At 37.5% G+C, this 18,113-nt stretch overlaps 2 protein-coding genes across 6 annotated transcripts in view; one reads left to right on the plus strand and one right to left on the minus strand.

The window, feature by feature from the left end:
- LOC119776187 (myosin VIIA and Rab interacting protein) overlaps positions 1-9,481 on the plus strand; it is a 193,188-nt gene extending 183,707 nt beyond the window's left edge. For 4 of the 5 annotated variants that reach the window (XM_038274468.1, XM_038274470.1, XM_038274472.1 and 1 more), the window contains 2 exons: positions 1,252-1,312; positions 2,044-4,471. In XM_038274468.1, the coding sequence (XP_038130396.1) occupies positions 1,252-1,312; positions 2,044-2,078 (96 nt within the window). In that variant the 3' untranslated portion in view covers positions 2,079-4,471. Of the gene's footprint in view, positions 1-1,251; positions 1,313-2,043; positions 4,472-9,217 lie in introns of those variants that run through there. The other variant, XM_038274471.1, reaches the window with a different exon arrangement.
- prlh2 (prolactin releasing hormone 2) lies at positions 7,944-10,981 on the minus strand. The gene is made up of 3 exons (XM_038274475.1): positions 10,837-10,981; positions 10,295-10,485; positions 7,944-9,360 (listed from the first exon to the last, which is right to left on the minus strand). Exons 2-3 carry the CDS (start codon positions 10,455-10,457, stop codon positions 9,155-9,157), a joined length of 369 nt encoding a protein of 122 aa, XP_038130403.1. The 5' UTR covers positions 10,458-10,485; positions 10,837-10,981; the 3' UTR covers positions 7,944-9,154.
- Between the last annotated feature and the right edge of the window lie 7,132 nt (positions 10,982-18,113).

The raw sequence follows: 18,113 nt of genomic DNA on the forward strand, positions 1-18,113 counted from the left end.
TTGTTAAAATGGGACATCAATAACTGGAAGTGGGACACTATTTTTTGCAGCAAAAACACAGTAAGAAATGAGAAAAAAAAAGTATTTATGACTAAAAATCTTAAGTAAGAAGACGAAATTACGTGTGATTTTGCAAACTCAAAGAAAGTATAGCTTTTCTTTTAAATTCTAGAGGTAGTAAACGCATATCATGAATATCTTTGGCATTAATGAGTGATTAATCTAGATTAATTGCAAGATTACAGTGAGATTAATCTAGATTTAAAATAAAAGTCTGTGCCCACTACTAATTTATTTACAGTAGATGCTGGAGATCGGCCTGCTTTCCAGTGTAGTCCTGTTTCTCTTACCGTGACTGGCTGGATGTGCTCTATTCATCCTCTGAGATGGGAGCTGGCTCGGAGCTCGTCTGCCTGGCTGTGTGTTTCCAGGATGGGGCCGTCTTTTACAGCTGCTTTTTGTATTTCTGTTTCTGTCTCCTTGTACCCCAGTCGGCCTCAGCAGATGGCCGCTCACACTGAGCCTGGTTCTGCTGGAGGTTTCTTCCTGTTAAAAGGGAATTTTCCTCTCCACTGTCACTACAAGCATGCTTAGTGTAAAGGATTGCATTTGAGTCAATGAGTCAATGCAATGAACTGGTTTTCCTTAGATAGAAAACTTTGAATCTATTTGACTGTAAGATCTGGTGAACTGTAAAGTGCTTTGAGATGACTTGTGTTGTGAATTGGCGCTATAAGAATAAACTGAATTAAATTGAATTCATTAAAGTCAATAAATTTATATTTAATCATATTATAAATCCCTCAAAAAGAATTATTTCCAGGTTTTATAGTACGAAGTATCATACATTTTTTTTCTGACACTCATTTCTGCATAGACTTCTTTTTCAGGCACTCGATAGCTAAATTAATTAGGACTTTCTTGCCCTCCAATTCAGAGTATTGATTTTAACTCTCCTGTAGTTTGTTTTATTTAATGTTCAGTTAAAATAACTTGGCAGGCTTAATTATTCTAGTCTTTTTTTTTTTTTTGCAATTAATACTATGAAGGTATTATTGATTGACATATTGCGCTCCTGGTCGTTAATGTGACATATCTTTAAGTATTTGGTTTATGAAGTGAAAACAGATACATTTTTGAAAGTGAGTCCTTTTTGTGTATCCAATAATCCCAAATTTGGCCAAAGAACATGCTTAGCATCATCCTTTGATGATCTGTGCTGTATAACCTACAGAACTGTCTCTTTTCCAGCCTGAAACACTGGACTCGTCACGCCATCAGAGGAGGAAACTCCCAGCACCTCCATTAAAAGGTATCATTTTCACCGTATCTTTTTTCATTTTTATTTTCAAAACACCTGCAGAGGGAACCAGTTTTTTGGGGAGATAATTGGCTTAATGATCAAAGATGTTTAGAAAAATTCTTGGGTGAACTAATGTTCTGCATATTTACCAGAAAGGAAAGTAAGTAAATCCCCTCGGCACAAACTGAATACTGCAGCTTTGTCAGCAGATATAATATGAGTATATGAGAGTGTTAAAGGGACACAAAAAAGAGGGGAGTTTTTTTTTATTCACCTACAGAGACAAAGTGGCAGCTCAATGGATGCAAAAGTGAATGCATTTGCTAAAAACGGACTAAGAAACTGAAAGGCCCCATTAGATGTAAAGTAGTAATGGAAACACACGTTCAGAACAGCATGATAAGGCTGTTTTATCAAGCCACAAGAAGTCGCCTCCCTTTCATGTTTGTAAATGGCTTTTTTTCTCCTGTTGGAGCTGTTTTTATATTCCTTTTAGATTTCATTTTCTACACCCATCTTCTTACAAAAGCTTTGAGTCCGGCTGGCTGTAGCAATAGATCGTGTCATTAACTCCCTATTGAAGAATTTTTTTCTCTTAGGCCACCATGCCGAAGCCAGTTTTACTGTCCTGACATCTAAATTTTAGTCATCTGTATTCTCATGAATAATAGTATATATTTTTTTATTTATTAGTCAGATTTTTTTTTTCTGAAAACTTGGTTTTTTTTTGGGCATTTCAGAAAAGTTGGAGTCAGAGCAGCAGGTTCGGCCATAGAGACAAGCAGCAGCACAAGTCCCTCAGGGCCACTTTACAGAGCCTCAGGGACAAGGGCCCTTCACATCTAGTGCCTTGACCCAGCATCTGCCTCCAACTCTAAGCCAAGCAGGGACCGGCGCCTGCCCAGTGTTCTCCACCCTCAACCAACCACAACAGTGTCACCTCACAGGAAAACATTACTGACTGTTTCTTTTTATCATCATACTCAGTATTATCTCCCTCAGTGCACTCATGTAAGCTGATTAGCATTTGTTTTTTCTGCCTTAAAATCTGCAAACAATCCTCATGTTACGTAAAACTATAAATATATATGTATATGTACATCTGTACATACAGAAGAATGCATTGATGGTTTCTTTATCTGTTTGCAAGAGTGTTGTCAGTTGATGTAAAATGAAGATGTGGAAAGATCACTTTGTGATTTCTGTGTTTCAGTGTCCTAACACAAAATGACAGTGTTTATACTGTAGTTTTTTTTTTGTTTTTTTCTCTCAAACTAAAATAGCAAGAAGAAAGCAAGTATTCTGCAACACCCATTAAAATTTGTGTTTTTCACTCTGACATCAGGTGGCGATTGCCAAGTCTGACCAGGGTGTAAGTCAGTCTGCTAAGGCTCAGACATAAACAAGTGATTTACAGAAATGAAAACCTGATTGGTCCAGTCAAATACAGACTCAACCAATCACAGTGCTGGAGGCAGGTGTTTACATTTGCACCAGAAGTACCCATAACATAAAAGTGATTTTCTGTAATCATAACGATCAAGATTGAGGCTGCAAGAGAGCAATGCTTAATTGATTCCCTTTATAATGTCCCAGATGGAAAAATATAAACAACTCTAAGAACTTTTCCTTCTAAAAAACACGATTTTTGCATAATATCTGTAGTTATCTGATTGGTTTTTACCTGTTTCCCCTGGTTCTGTTAGGAGTGCCCTGGTTTGGCTCTCGAAATCGGTTTCTACCTGCTCCTTTCCTGACTGATGCATGTTGTAAATCAGTCTGACTGGCTAGATAAGTTATTCCCACGTTGGGATTATTATAAAATGATGAGTATTTTAACTATTAAAAAAACTTGCACTCACAATACCTGTAAAAATATGCAAAGTATCAGGGCCAAAAATTATTTTCCTTTTCCTCCTGCTAAAATGTGCTTTCGCTCCAATTATTACAAAGCACACTTGTAATATTAATCAGTGAGCTGTTGGTGCAAATTTAAACTAAAAGTTGGGATATATTTTAGATGCCAGTGTGAAAATTATATGAGAAATTAAATTATCTTTATTATCTACATTTCATTTCTGACCTAGGAATTAAATCACTTGTATGCTGATTAATCTCAATTTTTATGTGTTAGCAACACTCAATAAATGTGTTGCAAATAAGAGGTTGTAGGGTGCCATGTGTTTCACGGGTATAACAAGAAACAGTTAATAAATAGACCATACCCACACATTTTACTGTATTATATAGGCCTGGCAGTCACATTATACATATTCAATTATTAAATATAGTTAGGAAATCTCCAAATTTCCACATTGTTATTTCTTGGTGTTTTTCAAGCTGCACGTTGAATTAAAAATCCTATTTAGTCCAAATGAAACACAGCATTAACTGTATAATAAGGAGAAAACAACTGAATGTTAAAGTAGATGAGATGAAAAGCTTATTCTACCATAGTTTATGACAGTTTAGAATGTTTTTAAGCTTGAAGATTTATTTCATTTTCTTTGTTTTTCACTGATTCTAATTAACTAAAATGGCATCCAGGAAGTTTAGATATACTGAGGATGTAGCTGCAATGAATTATTCTGACATGGCTAAAATCCAGTATGTCTCTCTTTAAGTTAAGTTCAATGTAAATGGCAAACTTAGAGAAGAACATGGCCTACCTGCAGCAGACAAAGCCATGGAGGCTCTGACTTCCATCTAGCTGAGCTATGCATACGGAAAGGAATGTAAAGCTATTCTAAATCTGTATAAGTAGATAAAATCAACCAAAACTGGAATCCAGTATGTCTCACTTTGAAGTAGCAGGAAATAGGCCTAGATTTTTTTACAGTGCAGATTATATAAAAGGTTAATTCTACCACAATTGAATCCTAGTATATCTAGATTAAACTTCTGGGTTAAAATATCACAAGTTATAAATACAGTATCACATAAGTAGGGAGCAACTGCTAATGCAGCGGGAAAACCTCAAGTGAGTTTAGCTTAGCTGGGCATACACTGTGTGATATTCAATTGTTGCACTCAGCTACAGTTCAAAGTGTATGACGAAACCGCAGGTTATCCTGTATAAAAGTTCACAGCTCACGATGCATGTTCTTACACTGTGCGACCCGACGCTCTGATGCGACCTTACGATGACCGATTTAATTTCAAACATGTTTGATTCCGCCCTCACGATTCCTGATCGGGTGGGTGGTCATGTGAGGCTGATCGCCCCTTGTTACCCCCTGTACACTACCAGGGGCGGAGCTAGATGGGGAGCCAGGGGTGGCCATGGCCACTCTTAGCCAATCATTGGCCACCCCTACAATTTTTTTTCAACTCTAATAAGGATGGTGGCAACAGTAATACTCTCAAGTGAAATATCAAAACATTTTATTTTTTCATATACCGTATTTTCACGACCATAAGGCGCACCGTACTAAAAGGCGCAGTCTCAGTTATGTGTCCCATTTCTGTATTTAACACACACATAAGGCGCACCGTACTATAGGGCGCATTTTTTATATACAGGTACATGTCCTCTACTACCTTTAAATACCTCTACTGCGTATTTTAAAAATACAGCGGGCCCAAAACTGAGTATGACTGTGCTTTATTCATGTATTTATTACAAAGTATTAATCAAACCTGCGAGCTGGCCGTGAGACAGACACATCGCAGATGACACAGCGCTGTGGTCACTCCTAAATTAACTTAAAATCCTGAAACCTGCCGACGGAATATGTTCGCTTTTATTGCCGGTATCCTGGTGCCTGCAGTTTAAATTATTTAGATGAAAAACACCTGCCAGCCACCGCGGTGAGGCTGCTGTTGAAGGGATTTACTGTCGGTGCACCGCTGGTATGTGGGAGTCTGAGCGCCTCCGACAGAAATAGATAATCTGGATGAACTGACTGCAATTAAGTTTTCAGGTGGCCTTTCTCACTTAAAAACATATTAAAACTACTTTATTCCCACTGATCACAGCAAATATAGCTGCAAGATTTAGATTATTTAGATGAAAAAACACCTGCCAGCCACCGCGGTGAAGAGGAGGAGACCCGCCCAGAGGCTGCTGTTGAATTAAGTTTTCAGGTAGAAAAATAGAGCGGGAGCAAAACTGAGTATGTTTGTGCTTTATTCATGTATTTATTACAAAGTATTAATCAAACCCATCAAAGTCATCCTCCTCTGTTTCTGAATTAAACAGCTGCGCTAAATCAGACATGCCCATTTCCCCTTCTTCGCTGTCAGTCACTTTCCGTGCAGCGCAGCTCCTCAGAAATAATGCCGGCTTTTGCAAAAGCTTGAACAACAGAGCCAGCAGACACATTAGTCCAAGCATCAACAATCCATCCGCAAACGGTGGCGTAACTTGCCCGGCGCTGCCTTCCACTTATCCTGAAACTGTGCTCTCCGTCTGTCATCCATCGCTCCCATGCCGCTCACAGCCTTACTTTGAACGGCCGCTTTCACACCGATGTCGAGCGGTTGAAGTTCCTTTGTCAGACCCCCGGGATAACGGCGAGCACAGCGTTCATTTGATTCATCTTTTTTTTTCACATCGGCTGTGAGATGGGCACGCAGCGATGGTGATGCGTGGAAAAAACCACCTGGTCTCCTTACATACACCTGCCTTTCATCATCTCCAGCCTTTTTCATTTGCGTTAATGTCATCAGAGCGATGTGTCTGTCTCGCTGTCAGCTCCCAGATCAGCTTCTCTGATTGGTTGATGCGGCGCGTCCAGCAGCAAAACTTCAATTTTTCCATCTCGAGCAGCAGCAGCGCGTTGGCGGTGCGTCAGATACTTAAACGCTCCCGAGGCGCTGCGGCTGCTGCTCAAAACGCGCTGCAGGACCTTTTGCTGCACCTATACGCGCGTCAACCATTGACTTTGCATGTAAACATGCTGCTTCTGCTGCATCTGCTGGGTCCGGTTCACATCGATGTCGAGCGGTTGAACAGCGAGCACAGCGTTAATTTGTTTCCTCATGTTTTTCACATCAGCTGTGAGATGGGCACGCATGGAGTTACATATTAACAGCGATGGTGATGAGTGGAAAAAAAAACACCTGGTCTCCTTACATTCAGCCACTCTTTCATCATCTCCTCAATGAGGTGGTCTCAAAAGTCGCAGTTACAACACACATAGGGCGCACCGCACCAAAGGGCGCACCGCACATTTTGAGGGAAAAAAAAGACGTTTAAGTGCGCCTTATAGTTGCGAAAATACGGTATTAACATTTACTTGACAACAAAAACATTTTGGTTAATTATACACATCAATATACTAACATTAAAGATGATAAGCACAGAATTCATGCTCTTTTCAGAACTAGATTTTGTGTTATATGGGGTAAAGAGAAAAGGATTTGTCTCTGCAAGTCATATAGGAGTATTCAGTGAAATCATAGATAAATAACTATTTTAATAAAAACGTATTAAATAATCAATTTATGTAGATATTGGCACTAACTATAACTTTTTTGCAGAATGATTATTGATAAAAGGAAACTAATGACACAGGAAAAGATGTTCGTCCCAGATCTCAAACCTGAATAAATTGCATAAAGTATACCATTTAGCTAGGAAGATGTTTAAATATATGTGTCCATTTTTTTAGCAAAGGCTGTAAGAAAGGATATTTTCTAAAGGAGATTTTTATTTAGAAAATATGGATGTTGTGCTCATTTATTTACCTGTTGGTACAGTGTAGATTGACCCAGAGGTTCTGGTGCCGATCCGCTTTTGGCCACCCCTCAGTGTACATTGGTTATTGCCTGGCCACCCTTATAAAAATTTTCTGGCTTCGCCCCTGTACACTACACTACGCACTATCAGGCTGAAAGTCGGCCTGATCCCAAAATTCTTGCACGACTAGAGAATCAGCCCGAAAAGGGCAACAAATCGTCCAGTGTATGCCCAGCTTCAGCAAGGCTTTCCCTCTTCATGAAATGCTTTAAATGTATGGAAATCTGCTGATTAGGAAGTAGCAGCTAAAAAGAAATCTGTTTCAAATAAATAAATGTAATATTCTAAATTCTTGTTGGATGACATATAATTGAAAAAGTGACTGGGCTTTTGACCCCAGTTAGCCTTTAGAAAAGTTAAGCCATCATTAACCTTTGGTTTCTGCTTTGTAAATTGGCAACAACTATACACTTGTAGATATGAAAGTGCACTGATGGTTTCAAGTGACTCCAAAAGTATAAAACAAACTATATGGTCTAAAACCAAGCTGAACACAGAACCTTTAAGGTCTTACATTTGATGGAAAATTTGCTTTTTATAAAAAACTTGTTTCTTTTACTGTCTTGTTTTGTCTTTTCAAATTTGTGGCCTTCTTTTAAGATAAAGTGTTTGATTTTATTGTTTCCCTATATTGGGCCATAGCTGAACATTTGTGTTATAATAATAAAAATCTTGATGAGATTTTTACATAGCAACATCTAATGGGCTATATAATATAAATGTCATGAAAACATGATTTTGTTACAAACAGTTTATTTTTGTACTTGGCGGAACATTTTTATGCAATACTGCTGAAATAAGGACTATTGCAAATTAAAGGCTTTATTCTATCCTGAAAGGACCCCTAATTAGTTCTAACAGACTTACCGGTATGTGATGCTTTCAATGTAAGCCGTCATTTATCAGAAGTGTTACAAAAACATAAGTGGCAACAAAAGGCGTTGAGTGCCCAGTGTGATTCACGCTGTACTTGTGCTGTCCTTAGACACTAGATTTGAAGAGACTGCCTTTCATTCTGGGAAACTTTTCTTTACTTAGTGATGACTTACATAAGTCAGAATCTAATTTAGCCATGCACCTTGTTTTTTTTGCTTAGGCGAGACATAAAAACAGGGTTGGATGTCCTGATGGACTTCATAAAAGATGTGATGATGCTCTGTATGAATGCTCTTCCCTCTTCTATTAGTGATCTTTTCATCACAGCCTTTCACATCTTTCAGTTTGCGCACATTGATCCTGTACTTTTGTCAGTCTTGTTCTCCAAAGGTGTTGTAGTATAAAAGCATGTTTCTGGTTTTATGGGATTGATGTAAAGTTTTTCATGAAAAGCACATCTGCAAGGGTCCAATCATCGGTGTCCAGTATTTTTCTAATGTAAACAAATAATATCTCATCAAAATGTTGTATATGTATATGTGTCAAAAAAGAGATGGATATGATATAATACAACCTGTTTAATGCCCAGACTTTTTATTAGTGTTGTGTGCAAGAGACTGAAAAAAAATTTTTAAAATAGCTAGAACTTATGAGGCTGGATTTATAGAGGAAGTAAAATTATAGCTGTGGAATAACTGTAACTTAATCCTACTCCGGGGTTCTGATAATGAAAGTGAGTGAAAGAGAAATAGAAACAGATAATACTTTTCACCCTGTTTAAATCCAGCCTGAGCAACAAAGAAGATGTTTTCACTGTGCACAGCTCCTAAGGTGGGCCATTCACCTTTTCTGTGTAACTGTCTGTTGCAATCCATACGACATGATAGGGAAAATATTAAAATGCAAAAACTAAAGATTCTCTATGTGCCACAATACTCTCAGAAATGAAATGTATTACGAAATAAAATTTGCAAACTTAAAAATAACTTCTGTTTCAAGCATACTTTTTGCTTTGTTCTTGCAAACATAACAAAACAAGATCAGCTGATATCCTAACAACACATCCTTATTTATTAATCAATATACATTGCATTGTCTTATGTACAGATACTCTTGAGAGAATGAGTTACACAGATGTGACTAAGCTTATAGCTTATATCAAAATAAAACGAATGTACAACTTCATTTCAGATAATAAAAAAAGTTTGTGGACAGAAGGTGAGAACTTTTCATCATGGTAACCAATCATTTTCCTCTCCACTGATTACTTTTCCAAGGTTTTCTTTGTTTCTTAGGCTGTTGAGCAGCAGCTCCAGTGTCCTGAGGACAGGCTGCATCCCGCTGTTTCCAAGAGCATCCACGCTGCTGTGTCTCTTCCCGAAGCGCCCTATGGGTCGCACTCCACGGCCCACGTACCAGAACGGGTCTATCTCTGGACCTAGACATTGCATAGAGATACAAGCATCAGCTGCAAATGAAGGGGAGCATGTCAATTCTACTGCATCAGCATCACTTTGACTAAACCTTTACAAGGTTCGGAAATTTATAGACTCTAATCTCAGTTGTACAAAATCTTACAGATCTAACATGTTATTAAAAATATGAAGCAAAAGCAAAGAAGAAATACATTAAATACATCCCTTAAACTTTATAAAAGTAGAATGGAATGCCTAATGGCTTTCTTTGTATAATGAATTTCTATAGTATTAAATGTCTCCTTTATAAAAGTGCCAAAGCAAAGAAAATTGTAATAGAAATATTCTGACTCTGCTGCCTCATTTCAGATGCATCTTCTAGTTTAACTTGTAAATTTTTTACTCTTATTTGATTCTATTCTCTGTCGTTTCTACGGTTTATTACTGAAACAAAACAATTAGTTAACTGTCTAGGAGGAAACAAACATGATAGTTGTGTGCTTCACAATTCATACCACTCTCCATCTTACATAAAAAGAAATAACTCCCTTTGTTAGTTAAAATATAAAAATAGAACTTTTAGAATGTTGCAACACTTATATCATAAAATTTTTAGTATTTTTTTAGACAAAGTTTAGAAAAAACAAGATAGGTTATTTTAAAACCTTATAAATGTGAATTTGTAAAAATCAGCTGAGTTGATTATATATTTTTTCTTAGGTAAATAAACAAAAAAAACATAATTTGTTTAGGTATAGCTCCCAGTTGTACACTATAAGCCACTTGCTTCATTTTTTGATTAAGGTTCTATTTCTTAAAAAATAAAATAAAAGATCTTGACAGGTGAGGCAATCAAAAAGGATAGAGAGATAAAAATAATAGAAATCACAAATAATTATCTACAAAACCAACAGTAACTGCATAACTGCATTGAAAGAAGGCAAAAATGTCTCCTACTTCTGTTATCTACATTGTGAACGATGTGAAAGTCGTGCTCCACCGTGGTGCTGTGAGCACGGCTGAAGCTGGAGGAGAGAAGCAGGAGCAGCACCAGAGCTGCAGGCAGCCAGCGGATCGTCAGCACGCACTGCCGGACAGCAGCTTCTCTCCCGGGCAGCATGCTTGGGTTGGGGAAGTCGGTCAAGGCACTGAGGAGGATGGAAGGGGGGCTGCTGATTACTTAGGCTCTACTTAAGGGCATGCAAAAAAAAAAGCACTGCAATTTACCCATCATCAAACTAGATTTGTTTAAGTAAATGTAAATTAGAAACCTGAAAGAATACAAGTAGTCCTATAAATTGCAATTTTATTTACATTTCAACTCCACAACTAATGGCACTAGAGAAGACAGGTACCTGTAGTTGGTTAGAAATCGTCCCTTTAAGATTGTGCAAATGTCGTGGTTAAAAATGTGAACCGAAGCAAATCCATTTTAAGGAGTTTAAGTATCAAAACATAAGTATATTCTTACAAATGTTTATAATAGAAAAAATACTTACCAAGATCTTTGCTGACAAACTTAGGTCAACTTCTTGAGGTCTGAATTTGATTTCTGGAGAGCAGTGTGCCCCAGCTTATATATCCAGGCAGCTTGTGAGGTCATGGATGATGAATCCACAACGTCGGTTAGTCAGAGTGATCAGAGAGAGTAGATCACGGTATGCGAGCATCCCACCTCCTCCTTTTCTCCTCCTCCCACTCCCTAAAGCCCCTCGTCCCTTTAAGAACAACCTGCTGATGTCTGTCACGCAGCCCAGCAGTCCATCAAGTAATAAGTGACGTGCAGATAATGTTAAATTAGTGGGCATAGGTTGACCCAACAGCACAATAAGGTCTGCCGGATGGAGATCCAGAACTGTGGTGGGCGTTTTGTGGAGCCTTTCATCAATCAGGATCATTACAGGGTGTGAGGCACGGCATTAGCTTGCAAAATCTTCCTCAGCAAGCAACAAACCATGAATCTGCCAGATAATTGCACCTGAAGGGCACTCATGGCTAAACTTAGAGGATATTCATAGAAAAGAGGTGATCGGGAAACACATTATAGGAGAAAACAAGCAAGGAGGATTAGCTCAGATGATGGTTTTTTGAATACGAATCCTTAAAAAATGAGTGAACAATCTGGCGACATAAAAATATGAATATCTTAAGATGAAAAGGTAAAATTAGATTCTAAGATTTTCTGAATTGGTGAAGCTTGTTAATCCTGAAGATGGACAGAGCAGGATCTACAGTAGAGTATGCTTTACGTTTTTTTTAATGGTTTGTAGTTTGAAGCTACAAGTTAAAAACTCAACAGGGAGTTAATATTTTACCAAAATAAACTCCTAGAGGGAACCTTTTCCCTACCTTTAAATGATTAAAAATCACAAGATGTAAGAAATCAAAAACCTTCAACTGCCTTACTTCATTGATGTATAAACTTCTTAATCTAGTTAACTTATGGTATCAATTAAACCTTGTCAATCTACATTTTGATTTCAGTTTCAACATTATTTTGTCCTTTACACATCCACCATTATTTTTCATAGATTGAATGAACAAGAAATTAAGTTCAGCTATACCAGAAGGGTTTGCCTTATTTTTCCTCTTCCCAGCAGGGTTTGCAGAGAGGACACAAGGGAGCAAAATAAACTGGTTGTAGAAGGGAATGGGTCAGGTGAAGCGTATAAAGGAAACTCACAGTCATACACAAACCATGACATATAATTAAATGTGCAGAAATAGAAATTTGTTTTTTCTTCATATTTGATAAAATTACAGTATGGAAATTTGTCTTCAAATTAAAACTTTGAATACTCTTATTTGTAGTCCATATTGCTGGATAAAGGGGTACAACTGAAAGAGGAATTTTTTGCTCTGAAAGGAAAAGGTGTTGGCTAAAATCCACAGAGCACATATTGCACGTCTGTTTCCTGATGCAGTTGGTTGGATTTCCTTTTGGAGAAACATAAAATTTGCTGCATTGCTTTATAAATAGGATTAAACTTGAATATCTGTTTGTCTTTGAACATGTTTTTATGACTGAATTGAATTGAACGGACTGCATATCTGTATGAAAATTGGAATGCTAAGGTCAGTAAATGGAGTTAGGACACATACACAAAAAGATTCTGCAGAGCTGTTTACCATAAAGGTTGTACAATATGTTTGCCAAGTGAGATAGGTATTCCATGCATTTAATGAAAGTCTTTAAACCTGTTTGAAAGATTACAGACAGGTTTTTACCAAACTTTAAAATCTTATGATTAATTTTTTATGGAATGTGACTTAACAGACGTGCAAGTGTGACCTTTAGATTCATGCTTTAGTCAACTCCTCTGCAGGGCAGTTCTGTCTCACCTTTACAAGCATATATTTGTAATCTGCCTCATTTTGTATGATGCAGGGCCAAGATGCAATAATCCAAAGATACCACCCAGGGATGCACAGCTGATTTGATTTAAGTCTGTGAGGCCTTATTGGAATAGCAAAGGTCATACCTGATTGGTTCACTGTTCCAGGCAGGTGCAACAAAAATAAATCAAAAGATCAATTAATAAGACCACTCCTTAAGGAAGTTTTAGATGTATCTAAATGCATGTCTTTAAAAAGATGTTATTGCTTATATCTCTTTTAAACTTTATTCTGGGGCCATAAGAGCCCTGGTCAACAGTATTGATTGAGGAAACCTTGCCTGCAGGATGATTAACAATATGACGTTGCTGTGGTTTAAAACATCCCCCTTTCGTGCTACAGTATATTTTGTTAACTGCCTCATAGTTTATGGCTTCCAGAGTGTGTGGGCGAGGATGTTCTCTAACCACCCTGTGGTGCTTTTGTTGGGAAATTAGTGATTAACAGAAAACAGAGCAAATAGTGATATTTCTGCTAAGCAACTTAAAAAGGACAAAAATGTTACCGTGTGTTTGTTTTTGTTTTTTTTTTCGTTTTTTTTTCAGTAGAGGTTTTTTTAAAGAAGGAAACATTATTTTAGAGGTGCTGTTGGGATGTTAAAACACTTGGGGTTTTGCAGAAGTTAGATTGATACATATATTTAAAGTGAAATTTGGTTTAATACACTAAAGTGCAAGTAGAGGTTTGGATTTTTGCTGTGACCTGTCGAGGGTGTACCCCGCCTCTCGCCGTTGACAGCTGGAGATAGGCGCCAACACCCCTCACGACCCCAGCAGAGATAAGGTTGACAGAAAATAGATGGATGGATGGATCTTTGCTGTTTGTCTGATGTTTTTCCTAATTTCTTTGCAAAAATATATGATCCTCACAGCCTAATAATACCATCAGTGTGTTTCAACTGTGGGAGTGGCAGTCCCAGGACATCAGTGTGGGGGAGGGTAGACCTAAATTGCATGATAAACCTTAGCCGTGTGATCACCTGTCCATGCAATTTAGGCTTGAAGCATAAAAAAACAGCCACTCACAACCAACTATCAAAATATTGCATGTACTGTGGTAGAAAACAACATGGTTATGTTTAAGATAAAGGCAAATAAAACAATAAAAAATATAAGAATATTCAGTCAACCACAAAAAAATATTCATAAAAAACTGTGAATCTTAGCTAGTATTTCACTTTTTTAGCTACTGAGGGATGTGTTAAAGATGCTTTTGTGTGATTTTCAGGATTTTATTTCTTTCGATGCCTGAGATTCTGCAAAAATTCTGCAAAAATTTGTCATTATTTCTATATTTTTTTTGTTGTTGTTGTATCCATGAAAAAGCTGACAGACCCCCTTCAAATATTTCTGTCTTATAGTTCCTCTTTTTCCATCTTCTCAAACAGTAAATGATTCCTTGTATTCTCATGAAGATCGATGTTTTCAATTATTTCTGTTATTCTATTTATATAGCTTTAATTAACAGCATGTTCACCTCATGGCGCTATACAGACACAATTTCATTCGATCACAAGGTCAGATAGGTCTAAAGTTTTCTATCGAAAGAAACCCAGACTGCATTTAGTCGTTGACAGTATTTGCTCCTCTTGGATGAGAATGTAGCAACAGTAGACATTTGCTTATGTCGCTGACTTTGCAGCAATCCCTCACACCAAGCATGCATGCAGTGACAGTGGAGAGGAAAAGCTCCCTTTTAATAGGAAGAATCCTCCAGCAGAACCAGGCTCAGTGTGAGCAGCTATCTGCCAAGGTTGACTGGGTTTCAAGGAGCTAGAATCAGACACACATTAGGAACATAGAAGCAGTGATCCATATTCTATGTCTGAAAATGTAACAGTTAGCTAGCTCCATAGGTGGCTCTGTCTTAAAGCAGTCGAGATGATGAGCTGAGATAGTTTTCATGGCAAAAGGAGGAAAGAGAGCACATAAGGCCTTCAGTTAAGCACAGTAAACGTTGAGCCCATATTTATGTCCAGCAGAAAAACAGGACTAAGCACTTAAAAAAAACGGACCCAACTCTATAACTTAAGATGTTTATTATGCTGTCCTGTATCACAATTAAACAACAGAGATATTATTTGTTATTTTCAAATTTTAGTTTGCTTTTTAGATGACATTTTCATGACATCTTTAGTCAGTTTTTTTTTATCTTTGTAATTTGCATTGTTAGTCCATATAAGGTGATTCAATTTTTCTGTGTGTCTAGTTGGTTATAGTTAGCTGTTACAGTCTTTTTGTAATCAAAAGTTAAAATGAGTGTGGATTTTTTTATCTTCCAAAAAAAAAAAAAAGTTCTCTGGGTGCTTGCACAGCAAACACCCAGAGTCACAGCATAGCTAAATAAAAATGTCTGTTCCAAAGTTTCATTACCATGATACTGATGAAGGCTTTTCCATTTACTACAGTGTAGTTAAACTGTTAGAAATTATTAATTAATTCACTTCAGACCAAAAATTCCTCCAGTGGTGATTTCTCATTGAATACAAGGGAGGCTAAACCTCACCTGTAAATTTTGTAAGATTAATGGTAAAATATGCATTGTCAAACTTCACAAATGTTATAATGAAACTGCATTATATATATGCGCTAAAATGTACCTGATTTTATGACTATGTTGAGCATTAATCAGCTGTTTTTTCCTGCTCTTGGATGCGATATCCCCTCCCCCCTGCCTATCAGCCTCTATGATAAATCCCTGTTGGGGTTAGAGCCTCGGCCTATTTAGGTAAGCAGAGAGAAAGTAGAGCCCTGATTGAATAACATGCCAAAATACATCACTTCCACTAAGGCTAAACCTCTTAGAGGGTCTGAAGCAGGGGCTGGTCCTGAAGCTGTCTGCTCGATGCTGATTGGCAAACATAATTCATTTTTGACTGGCAGTGGCCAGACAGCGAGGAGGTTTTCCTCATTAGTCAAGAGGGATCTAGCCATCTAGTGTTTACTGGAGTTGATTATTTCAGAGCTCTTCACAACAGCTATTTTCACCCTTTGTAACTTTGTGTTTTATGTGTTTTAATATTTCTTAATGCAATATCTGATGTTTGGATTTAATTAACACCATTCAGCCTCCCCTTGTTGAGCAGCCACCACTGAATCCCACCAACAAAAAGTGAGCAGTAAATAGCATTAACACACGCATGTTCATATATGAATATACTAAATAAATATAGAGATGAATACCATTATAAACAGAATTTTACTGATAGATTCATAGAACAAATCTATCAGTAAAATTCTGTTTTTAATGGTATTCATTTCTATATTTATTCAGTAGAAACCCATGTCCTGTACTTATGGAACCATCATTTATCCTCCACTTGCTGCTATTGCACTTCTGGTTAGACCTAAACTGCATTTCGTTGCCTTGTATCTGTACCTGTGTAATGACAATAAAGTTGAATCTAATCTAATATGTATAAGCCTAAATGCAACATTACATATCCATATATGACTCTGAATGTAAACAGCAACTACCAAATCAAACGACTATCCAATTGCATACATCTGAATGTATATGTCCTTCAATGCTATCAGAAATGATGCTGACTGATAGGAAGGCAAACGGCAGTTTTTTTCATGTCGCTTCTCAACTTCTTTCTTTGTCGTCAGAGGCCATTGGTATAGCACATCACTGAAGTAAAGCGTTTCCAGCTTACTCCTTCTTTTCCGATTGAGTGCCACTCGTTCCTGAGTCTGGAACAAGAAATTTGCTCTGTCTCCAACTCTGACTGCTTTTAAACTTTGCTGAGTTACCCTCAAGTGGTCAATTCACCTGGCCTCAGTTGGTGTAGAGAAATGGATCTGCTTTTAATGGGAGAACAGCTCGCATCTGGACAAAAACTTCAAGAAAGATTCTCATCCGCAGTACAATAACATTGAACCATCAGTTCCACAAAGGGTCTGATTGCAGGTCTTTTTTTCCCCTATAGTTTCAGAATGCTAATGATTTGGCAATGATGCAACAACACTCATCGTTTATCTATTTGTACTGATTCAATTAGGATGGAAATGTTTTCTTGCAGTTGTAACCCATGGTTATTTTGTCATCAGTGTACATGTATGTTTTTTCAAATCGTAAGAAAAGGGGGTAATGAAGTTAAGTACTAAGATTTCCCACGCACTGTGAATGCACCGCACCTGCACAGTTGCGCTGCTCACAGCTCCTCCCTGCTCAGACCAAACGCACTTTCTTCCATGGCATCTATCTGCATAGAGCAAGGTAATATTTTAAAACATTCGCCCTGGGTTAAATGCGTGAAAGGCCTTGTTAAATGTCATATTGATGATTATATTTGTATTTTAGAGGCACCAGATGTTGTAGGAGTTCAGTCCTGAAATCCGTTGAGCTGAGGAGTTTTTTTTGTTGTTGTTGAAGAATCCTGGTGAGTCTTGTGAAACAAGTGTTTTTTGCTATGTAAAACCAGTCAGGTTATGAGCTTTTGTTAGAAATATGACTACAATTGCTGTTCATGGTTTATTAGGTGCATTGGCATGGTAAGAAGTAAGCTAACTCACCACATGTGCTCTTCTAAAAAAAAACATGTACTTTTGTGTAGGGGTGGGTATTGGCAAAGAAGTCACAATTCGATTTGAATCATGATTCACATGCCACGATGCGATTCTATCACGATGCATCACGATACTTGAAATATTGCGATGCATTGGGATATTTTCACTGAACACTGTAAGAAAAAGATACAGCCCTTACCAGTGGCTGACTGGCTGTATGATCTGGATAGTGTCTTCAATTGATACATAACTGAAAGCAACTGAATTCATACATAGCTGTATTTATTGAAATTACTTTTGGAGGTGTTGTCATGAAAACAAATACTGGACAGAAATATTACTATTACTGGCGTGGACACACTAACAAAAAGATCTTAAGATTCATCAAACTTAAAATAACAAAATGAGGATAATCAGTGCAATTTACATGGCCTCAGTGGTCTTTTAAACCAATGAAATGAAAACATTCAAATGTAAGACATTTCCCCTTTTGCAAATTACGTGCTTCATATCAATTTCATTTTTAAAGCCAAAATGCATCCAAGCATCTGACTTGAAATTTGATGGAGCTGGGGGGCGAATTTTCTCAGTCTCCTCAAATATTTTGTTTACGAATGACTCTTCTCAGTATCCCACCGCCAGACATGCTTGCGACACAAAGCAGCAGGCGTCAACACATCCGCAGCGACATCTGCTGGACTGGAAGTGGTATTGCACTTGGTTTGATTGATGTGCGCCAACCATTAATGTATTTTATTTGTTCATTTTTTTTATATAATCGATTCTTGCCTTCAAGAATCGATTCAGTAGATCACAAAAATTAGAATCACAATGCATCGATTTGACGATTATTTTGCACACCCTTACTT

Source organism: Cyprinodon tularosa, unplaced genomic scaffold (genome assembly GCF_016077235.1).
Source record: "Cyprinodon tularosa strain WSP-4 unplaced genomic scaffold, ASM1607723v1 ctg918, whole genome shotgun sequence".
Lineage (NCBI taxonomy): Eukaryota > Metazoa > Chordata > Actinopteri > Cyprinodontiformes > Cyprinodontidae > Cyprinodon > Cyprinodon tularosa.

Coding starts and splice junctions, on each gene's coding strand:
- prlh2 (XM_038274475.1), bottom strand. CDS start 10,457: ATGCTGCCCGGGAGAGAAGCTGCTGTCCGGCAGTGCGTGCTGACGATC. Junction 9,361..10,294: donor TCACAATGTAGATAACAGAA/GTAGGAGACATT, acceptor TGCAATGTCTAG/GTCCAGAGATAGACCCGTTC.